Source organism: Galeopterus variegatus, unplaced genomic scaffold, assembly GCF_000696425.1.
Source record: "Galeopterus variegatus unplaced genomic scaffold, G_variegatus-3.0.2 Scaffold5165, whole genome shotgun sequence".
NCBI classification, from domain to species: domain Eukaryota; kingdom Metazoa; phylum Chordata; class Mammalia; order Dermoptera; family Cynocephalidae; genus Galeopterus; species Galeopterus variegatus.
The window spans coordinates 141,212-151,761 of record NW_007731276.1 but is presented as its reverse complement, the minus strand read 5'-3'; the positions used below and the strand labels follow the sequence as shown (position 1 = coordinate 151,761).

The 10,550-nt window shown below is 37.8% G+C and overlaps 1 protein-coding gene across 1 annotated transcript in view; it reads right to left on the bottom strand.

Annotated features, from left to right (window-relative positions):
* Positions 1 to 10,550, bottom strand: part of MYO16 (myosin XVI) — a gene marked incomplete at both ends in the record, with an annotated part of 268,499 nt that overhangs the window by 124,636 nt on the left and 133,313 nt on the right. The window contains 2 exons of the mRNA XM_008589028.1: positions 1,930 to 2,105; positions 7,399 to 7,474. Of these exons, the coding sequence (XP_008587250.1) occupies positions 1,930 to 2,105; positions 7,399 to 7,474 (252 nt within the window). The remainder of the gene's footprint in view (positions 1 to 1,929; positions 2,106 to 7,398; positions 7,475 to 10,550) is intronic.

Below are 10,550 nucleotides of genomic sequence, written 5' to 3'. Positions count from 1 at the left end.
ACTTTTTGTTTTCTCCTTTCTTCTTTTTTTTTTTTAACTGCTAAAAGGGGTTAGTAAATCACGTCTGTGAAAAATGACAATAGACTGTTTTCTTCAATAAGTAATTACACAAGCTCTTTAAAAATCATATGTAGCAAAGATTAAATGATAATGGAGATAATCAAAATCTGTGGAAATGAGGCCAGTGGGTGAAGAACTAAAGGGCAGAAGGTAATTAAATTCCACCAGAGGTTATAAGGAACCTCAGCCACCGATGTGCTATTACACTTCACAAAACTACACAGCCTTAGACTAACATATCTATTGATCTAAAATCATTTCTCTTAACATAAAAAGGTCTTGATATAAGAAAAAATTCTGACACAACATTCTTGTCAACCTGGTGTTGTTGCTATTAAGACAAAAGCTCATTTCCTTCCATTAAGAGGAGCTGTCAAGCTGGAGTGATTAATTGCAACTGACAAGGGAATGTAAAATGAAGTGACTGGTCGGAGATCAACCTGTTTTCTACAAGTACAACACAAAATGTAACACGCAGCTAAAGAGTGGGCAAAGTCCTACGTTTCTGGCCACAGGGGTGGATGTGCAGGGATGAGGGCAGTTTGAAGAGGAGAAATAAATGAAATGAGGAATAGAACACTTAAGAAATAATCTTAGTAAGTACATCTCCATCTCTTGAAATGGTGCCCTGAATTTCCCTTTCTGGGTGGAGGAACTACTGCGAATTATCTTCTTTTTGCAGTTCTTTAGGGAAAAGACTAATGGCATCTAGGCTTCATAATGTTTAATAATTGAGGTTAAAAATTACAGTTTAGAGGTGGGTGGTGATTTCTTGCTCTTGATTTTCAGGGTAATTAAGAAAGGAAAGGCCAGAAGGTTCAGTGAGACCCCCAGGAAAAGAGATCTTCCTTGAAAAGGATTGTCCTTTGTCTTCTTTATGTAAAAGATGCCATTTTCTATGCAGTGAGATTGAATTCCTGTGATTATCCAGTTCTAGGACAACTACATCAAAGGATTCCTAAATCTAGGATCTACTGGCTAAAGACACACACACACACACACACACACACACACACATCCACACACACTTTAATACACATTTCTGACACTCTCTTAAAATAGAGTGATTTTAACTGTGCTTTTGTTTTAATTGGTAAGCTAAAATGGGTTCCAGGAAGCTGCAATAACTGCATTTCTGAAACTGATTGTCCTGAACACTTTCTCAATTATATTTCTCATCTTTTATAGCTTTGATAGATGCAAGCAAAACAGACTGTAATACAACAAGGCATGGGATTCTTAAGAAACCTGAAATACTTCATACATATTTCCTATCAGTTTGAAACAACCCTTTACCGAGTTTTTAGTTCTCTTTTACAAGTAGAATCTTTACGCTGTATGCTGTATGTACAACCAAACTTATGTGGGACAAACATGCACTAAAAAATTAGTATAATACAAAAAAGTTTAAAATCTAGAAATACAGAGTAAAAACATTGCACCACATGAAAAATACCCTATGTCTATAAGAGAAACGACAATTTATTGTTTAGAGACCTAAAACCTCTGAAGTGATTAATATCAACAGAATAAGGTAGCTAAGTTTATTCTCTCCAAGCCTACTGTCCCTGAAGTTACTTTCCATCCATCAACAAGACAGCCACGGAGATGGAACACAAATAGGGCGTTGTACACTGAATAAAATTACTAATCCTGCACTTGCTTCTGAACGTCACCGTGCTGTGCTGTGCTAGACAGTCTTCTCTCCCTGACTGTTATACCTCAGGTTGCATCTTTCCCTTTCATCCTTTGTATTAGAATATCAATTTCTTTTCACTGGTGTGCACAATTGTGCTTTCATTTTTTAAAAAGAAGCAAACACACTAAGAAAACTTAAAAACAGCCAAGCAAGAATCACAAAACTTTTACCTTACTAAGTTCTAGATAATTCTTGTTTTCTCCGACAGTTGAAGAAGCTGTCATTTTCTTACTCAGCAGGGCGGATTTATGTCCTCGGAATTTAAAGGAAGGAGACGAAGGTACAAGGGATCCGGTCTGCGACAGTTTCGACTGGAACAAATGATTGATCACGACATTTTCACTAGCTAGGAAATAAATGAATAGTCGAAGTGGCGTTAATATCATTATTTGCTTGAGCATTCAACGTATTCCTCACACAAGCTTTAACCACTAGAACTTTTCGTGTGGAAGATGTAGTTGGTGCAGTGGATTTAGGAGGCTACTGTTCTCTGTGCCCCTATTTATTTCCTCCACTTGACAAATTCTGACCTTCAGTGCCCTGGACCAGGAGTCTTGACTCCACGCTCCCTTATTTTCTGCCTGGGGACTTAGCCCTTTGCTTTCTGAGTAACACTTACTTCTGTCCTGGTTGTCAGAACCAAATCTTACCTGCTCAGAACTAAGGGGCTTTTGTGTACTTGACCAAATCATAAACGCTTGTGGTTTCTGTAAGCAATTCCCATTCCGGGAAAATAACTCTCAGGAAGACATGTCCCCCAGATCTCACCTGTCTCAGAGCTGTATATGAACACCTGTGTGGGACCCTGCCTCATTTAACTCATCAGTTGTTAGAATAAAGAAGGGGAAAGAAGTGTCCCTTTTTCTGATCCAGTTAAGGTGTAAGGTAAACACAAGCTGATGTAGTTTAGATGTTAAGTTATATAAATCTGATCATTCTGGATCCATATTCCCCTCTTGGCACCTCAGGGAGAAACCGGAGCTTGGACAAGTAGATTTTGGTTACAAATTTGAATAGTATAGTGAAAATGACATCTATGGTGGCTGAGGATCTGGAAGGAATGTTTCTTGCGTTACCTATATCTGTCTGTTGGCAGTTTTTAAGCTTAAGTGCCCTCTGCTATAGAATGATGATGATGGTACATACCACGAGGATTACGGCCAAATTAAAATGTGAAATCATGTACATAAATCACTCAGGATAATGCTTAGCTCATCAGACAGTTAGCGATGTTTAGTAGCAGAGCAGTTTATTTCCTACCTTTTCCACACTCAAATTATTTTGCCTGCCAAGGTGCAAAATAGGGCCTGCATAATATATATCTGCAAAGTTTTCAGTGAAAAATCACTACATTAATAAGCAAACAGAGAAGCAGGGAGAGCTGTCAGAGAAGGGAGATATAATTATGAAATGCAGGAGCGAAAAGGAGTGGTGTTGGGTTAAAAGTTAGAGGTATCAGGGTAAATTATTAATTTTTAATATATAGCCACATATCTATATGTTATCTATATTTTAAATCTTCAAGTTCTAAAAAGGTCAAAAAGTAATGACACCCAGAAGCAATGAGCTCACGCAGACTCTAGATCGTGGCGTTTCTCAACACCATTCTCTTATACAGAATGTATAAACTTTGTGGAGAAATGGCTGATTCCAAATCTGAAGCAAGGTGGATGAATCTGGGCTTTTTTTCTTTTTATTTTTTTGCATATTTTGGTTTAGGCATGGAGCATTTTTAGAAGGCCATAATGTAAGAAATTTCTATAAAAATAATAGGAACTTGTCAAAAGGACACAGGAGCTAGATTGCAGGGGTTCTCCCTGGCCAAGTCCTGCACGATTTTAGCATCAATACAATGATGGTAATGGATTATGACTCATTAAATAAAACAAGAATCCATGAGTCTATACTGATCATAAATAAATACAGGAAAAGTGTGAGTTCTTACAGGAAAATGCCACAGATGATGGAATGATGGGGTTAGAAAATCACAATTTTGCAACCATAGGAGAAATAATGATTTAGGCAACAATCATAAATGTATGGGTGAAAGTTTGATGAGGAAAAGAATATTTATATAGTCTCAAGGTACTTTCTTACAAATTACTCATCAGTAACTAAGGGAAAACAGCAATTTAAGATTACAAAAACCTGAAGGATACCACTTTATCAAAGTTATCATGGCTAACGTGTTCCAATCCTCCCAATACGATGCACTGAGAAGGACACCTCACCACCTCTTTGGGATTCTTGGCAAAAAAACGCATAATCTGCTTTTAATATGAGAGAATATCAAGTAAGCCCAAATTGAGAGACATTCTACAAATTAACTAGCCTTTATTTTTTAAAAACTATTAATAACATAAAAGACAAAGAAAAGCTGGAGAACTGTCCCAGATTAAAGAAGACTAAAGAGAATTAATAGCTAAATGCAATTAATGATCCTGAATTGGGGGAGGGGTCACTATAAAAGACATTAGCATGACAATTAGTAAAGTTTCATACATAATCTGGATTAAATGTTAGTATTATATCAATGTTAAATATTCTGATAATTTACTGAGGTTATGTACGATAATGTCTTTGCTCTTAGGGTGCAAACTAAAGTATTTAGACATGAAGAGATAAGTGACATTCTCAAATGGTTCGGAAATTTCACACACAAACACATAGGGGAGGAAAGGGGGAGAAACAAAAAGAGCAAAAGGCAGAGGGAGAGAGAAAGTGGAGATAGAGAGAGAGTTAGTTAAAAAAAAAAGGTAATGAGAAAAGTGAATTTGGGAAGAGTGCATTTGGGAGTTCTTCAAACTAATTTTGTAACTTTAAGTGTGAACCCACTTCAAAACAAACAATGCACAATTTATACCAATGGGAAACTTAAAGAAATAATAATGAGCAATTATTATTTATATTTACAGTCAGTGTATTTATAAATGGACCCCCAGATAAATAATGCAACACGTTATTCCTATAATTGAGAAAAAAACATCTTGAATAATATTGACAACACTATGTATAAAAATGGACCAAAATATGTAAGTGGCCCTTTCCTGTATTTCCTCAGAATCATATAGTCAGGCTGCATGAAGATCTGGCAGGACCTGTGTCAGCCCACTGACACAGGGAGATGCCATCCTGCATGACGACCCTGAGGTCAGTGCCCTGGCCACAGCTGAGTGAATGACAGGGGAGAGCAGCTTTCCATGGGACACATACAGAGAAATCCTGCCATCCTTTTGCCTCCTAGAACCTAATAGAGGAACCTCTCGTGAAGAGCCAGCTTTCTCCTTTCTTTCCTATTACCCGGAGTCACTTACTGCAAACCATTTTCTTCATGTCACTCATTGAAATGGGATGTATCCCTCACTGGGATCCACAATCATTGCACAGGGCATTTTCTGCCTATAAAATGGGATAAGCTAACTAAGGTGCCCACAGTTTATAAGCAGGTATGCAGAGACACACAGCAACAAAAGATGCAAGAATTGTTAACAATGATTGACAGTAAATCCTAAATTTTCCTATTCTTGTGACCAGACTTCATAGTCTGAATCTTGAATCTTTTTGCCTCTTTATGAGTTAAGTAGACTTTAGTTCCAGTGTCAAGCACAATTTTGCTGCACCTCTCCATGAGCTGTGGCTCCAAGTCACCTGGCTTTGCTTGGTTAGGTGTCTCATAGACACGGCTCTGTTTGTACAGATCCTATCATATTTCTCAACTGGGAGCTTGATGACATGAAGATTTAATAAGATACAAAAGCAAAGTACTTAGCACAGTCCCTGGATATAAAAGTTATTTTTATAAATTACACTTGTTTTTAATAACTATCTAAAACATCAAATTATTCCACAGACTCATAAAATACTATTGCAACCATGGCTCTTTGGCTTATATAATAGCCTGGGTGAGGAACTATGACCCATGGGCCAAATATGGTCCACTGCCTCCTGTTTTTGTAAATGAAGCTTTATTGGAATACAGCCACATCCTTTTTTTTCTTTGTCTACAAAAGTTTCACATTATAACTGCAGAGTTGAGTCACTGCAACAGAGACTTTATGGCTCACAAATCCTAAAATACTTATTCTCTAGGCTTTTAGAGAAAACATCTGCCATCACTTGTATAAACTTACAAGTGCACACTGTAAAGCCTGTTCTTTTGCTCAGACGTACCTATGTCCCAAAATATTTAGAATAAAACAAGATTCACTTTTTTTCTTAGAACTTGTTAGCAACTACACACTAAAGAAAAACTTTAAAATATAGAGATTCTAGGAACATAAACAGAATTGTGTTATCACTAGCCACCATATTCTGATTCTAAATACATATATTCTATCACATGAAATACAAAATTTTTTAATAAAGCACTGTGCCAACTTGTAAAACATGCTATGTGTTAGATCTTCATAAAGGATAGGACTCCAAGGAAAGTGCATTCTAAATAAAAGTTCAAATAATTGTAAACTAGAAGGAAGAAATTCCCAATGATAATAAATAGGATCAATTATTTTAATTCTTTTTTATTCCTAATATTTTAGGACTCCAAGGAAAGTGCATTCTAAATAAAAGTTCAAATAATTGTAAACTAGAAGGAAGATATTCCCAATGATAATAAATAGGATCAATTATTTTAATTCTTTTTTATTCCTAATATTATCCCAAGTCCATGTCTTTATCATTAGTCTCAATTAAGAGAAATCACAATCACCATAAGTTCTAAGAGACAGGCAGAGTCATCAGCTGTGAAAAACAAGGTGTTACAACTGTGCTGCTGTGATTTGAGACAAATATGTTCCTCAGAAAATGATAAGGTAATTTTTATTTCCACATTCAACTTTTTCAAGGCTCTCATATGCTTCTTTTCCCAGAAGAGATAAATGACTCTTTCTCATTTAGAGCAACTTAAAGCATAAAAGATGATATATTTTAATTCATTAAAAATGCTATTAAAAAATGGGAATCACTGCAGGACTACTATTAAGAAAGTAATTACTAGAGGAGACAGAATTTTTTTATATATATAATGTATACATACAATATAAGTATTATATCCATATAATTATGTGTACATAAATCTAGTATATAGTTTTATATATAGTATAGAATACGAGTAGGTAATATTATAGTAGAAGGAGCCTATAAATTTATATAAATGTTCATATTTATATACATACGTGTATATGTAAATTTATAGGCTCCCTCTACCTAGTGGGCATTAATACTTTATAACTAAGAGTACATAAGAATAAAATACCACCTTAGTTGTGCTCCAGAGTCATCTAAAGGAATGAAATTCACCTACTTACTGTGGCCTCAATAACTTTGGAAGCTATATTCATCTTCATTAGTCGTCACAGAAAAGCTTTTTTATATTCATACCACTAAAGCAGTAAAGATGTTTTACATTTCTATCTGCTAAAAGCTTAGTTAAGTTATGGTTTCTACTGGACTCCAAATTAAATGCAACCAATGAATAGCATGGCAAGATCCATTCCTTATTATTCTTTGCATTAGAATGTAAAAGATATTTCAATTGTCTTTTAGCTGGTAGCATATTTGATAGAAAAATATTCATAGAGAGAGTGATAAAGGATGCATTGGCATTTAACCAGTGTAGGGAAGAAAAAAACTCAACTTACTTTTCATTACAAATAGAAGATTCTGTGAAAGGGAGTCTTTATTTTTTTCAATCGCTCCAACAATTTCATACATAACCTATAATAAGAGAAAACAGCATACTTACTAATGATTAAACATGACCATAAAAACAAATTTCTTTAAAGAATAACTTGACTCAGCTGAAGTCTTACATTATTCATAAATGTCTTCAGTTCTCAGAGTTCATGTTACACTCAAGTTCAAAGTCACCAGCGCATGTTCTCATTTGTACTTTAAATAAGGGACAGCCCTCCTGTGCTGTTTGTGAAGCTGTCCTCTGATCTGTGAGTTTAAGAGTAGCTAGTGATGGCTCACACTCATGAAGTCCCCTTTATTCTGAAGGACTCAAACTTGCTCAGAAAACTCACTAAACCAAGTGACACGACTCTGTGATATCTTGGGAATGAAGAGTGAATTCAGTCTGAGAAATTCGGTGGTCTCCTTATTAAAACGGTTCTGTTGGATCATTTAAACAGCTAATCTGAAGTCTCCAAAACATAGAAAACATGTAAAACAATTAATTCTGGACTGCCCAAAAGACAGTTTTCTTCATCCTAGTTTACTCGTGAATACATTTAAATGACTTTATTGTCTGGCTTTATTGGTGCTGTGTGTGGTCTGCGAGGCTCAGTCTCAAGACAGAAATGGTTTTTTTGCCTCGCTCCATCTTTGCTGGGTGTAAACTCCCGGTGCCATCATAAGAAGCCAGGTGAGCCACACACCCATCAAAATGCTTACTAGTTCTAATAGCAGCTTCTTGCAGAAATGTCCTAGGGCATGGCACCCTGGTCTGGGTGTCACAGGCTGTTTGTTGCCTGGGTGGACTAGGACTGAGCCAGGGCAGGGAGCAGACCAATGTCGTCTCATCCCCGTGAGGAAGTGGTTAGACCTGCCCCTTTGGGAATTTCAAGGAGAGAGCCCAGACAGGACTGGATCATTGGCAGCAAATGGGCACTAGACAGATGCAGAGGAAGAAGCCACGTGAAGAAGGCTTTGTGGCCAGTGGGAGGAACATAGAAAAAGGCCAGAGATCCCTCCTGACTCTTCTTCCCATGGCTTTTAAATTCCAGTGCCTGACCATGTCCACTCTTACAATAAAGCCTTACTGAGTTCATATTCTCTGCTGTCATAAAAGCCTAAACAATACAGACATCCCAAGGCATCCTGCAGAATCCCGGGTTTCCCAATAAATTTGGGTCAGAAAACTGAGCAAAGTAACAATGTCAAAAAACCAAACAACTTTCAGATACACTAAATTATTGCCTAAGTACCCCATGTGCACTTGCACTGGAATCTGGTTCACTGATATTAACATGTGAGCTATGTATTATGTTACACATCACACATTGTTAAATATTAGTAATTTCTCTATAATCTAGAGCAGTGGTTCTCTACCAGGGATGACTATGCCCTCAAGGGGACACCTGGCAGTGTCTAGAGATATTTCTGTTTGTCACAACTGGGGGAATAGGTGGACAGAGATGTTGCTAAACATCTTCCAGTGCACAGGACAGCTCCCACAATGAAGCATTTTCTGGCCCCAGATGTCCCCAGTGTTGGAATTCAGAAGCCTTGATCTTGAGGTCTGGCTTCTCTATGCCTTCCTATATTAAGAGGAGCCATGACCAGTGAAACCTTGGAAGAAAATCAATACATCTTCATAAACCAAACGTATCCACTCTGGATCTATGTAGACTTTGGCAAGTCATTTAATGTCCCAGAGCTTCAGTGTTTTAATCAGTAAAATGGGGCCAAAAGGCCTTACCATATTGTTAATATCGTGATGTAACACACATGAAAGTCCCTGGTAGACCAAAAAGAATCACTCGAAATGTAAGGTACTACAAATATTGTGGTAACCTCTACAGAAAGTCTTACCATGTTGTTCCATTACCCAACCATGCCCACATGACTTTGGTAGTTAGTTACCCTAATTCACTTTTGGAAAAGTAATGGAAATTAAGCTACATTTCTTCTGGCATAGCTCTCAGTCTAAATTCCTCCAGTTACTTACTTCTCCATGAGCTCAAGCGTTCCTGGTGCAGACACCTGGAAGTGCTGCATCACCAAGATGCTGACACGTCTGAATCTCATCTCGAAAGGTCTCCATTGCTGCTCCCTCTCTTCCCTGACCGGGCCCTTCACTCGCAGTGACATCTACTCTCCCTCGATTCCTTGGCAATTGCTAGGATCACTGCCTCACCCTAACTTCTTTCGGGTCTTGATACAACCTGAAACTTAGGTCAGCCAATATGGCAAAAGATATTAATAAGCTTCCAACATTTTCTGTCATAGTCAGTCATTTCTAACTGTAACTAATGGCATCGTCTATTTGTAATTTGGTATCATTTTCTTCTGTCACAAATTCATGCTGACATCTCAGATGTACCCTGTCTGGCTCTTAAGAAGTCCTCTGATTCCCCTCTTACTTGGGAGCCACATGACAATGCTCCCAGTAACTGTTAGAAATCCTTTGGCTCCTTTCAAGCTTCCAGAGCCGGTCCCAGATTTGCCCATCCTCAGTAGATGACCATATGCCTACTTTAAGGAGAATATTAGGACTATGTCACTTGAAAATCTCTGCGAGTATTCTTCCTTCTCCCAACGGCTCCTTTCAAGCTTCCAGAGCCGGTCCCAGATTTGCCCATCCTCAGTAGATGACCATATGTCTACTTTAAGGAGAATATTAGGACTATGTCACTTGAAAATCTCTGCGAGTATTCTTCCTTCTCCCAATAGTTCTTCTGTATGTCTTCACGCTCACTGCTGCGCCTTATCTGGATTGGAAACCACAATAGCACTGAGGCGTGCTTCCCCTCTAGGACTGTGCCTGATCACTTCCAGGGGCTACGGGTTTCCCCCCACTTTCCCTTCACTCCCCTCTTTTTCATGTTGATTACCTTCACACGAGTAAAAACCACCACTTATTTTAGCAGGCACATAATCAAAAAGACTTAAAAACTGGGCTTCTGCCTTTTATTTATTTATTTATTTATTTATTTTCCTTTTTGTCTTTTTTCATGACCGGCAACAGATCGCAACCCTCAGTGTCTCACCCGTACCGGACCGGGACCGGCAACGGGATTGCAACCCTTGGTGTTGCGCCCGCACCTTGCTCAGCCAGTGAGCGGCC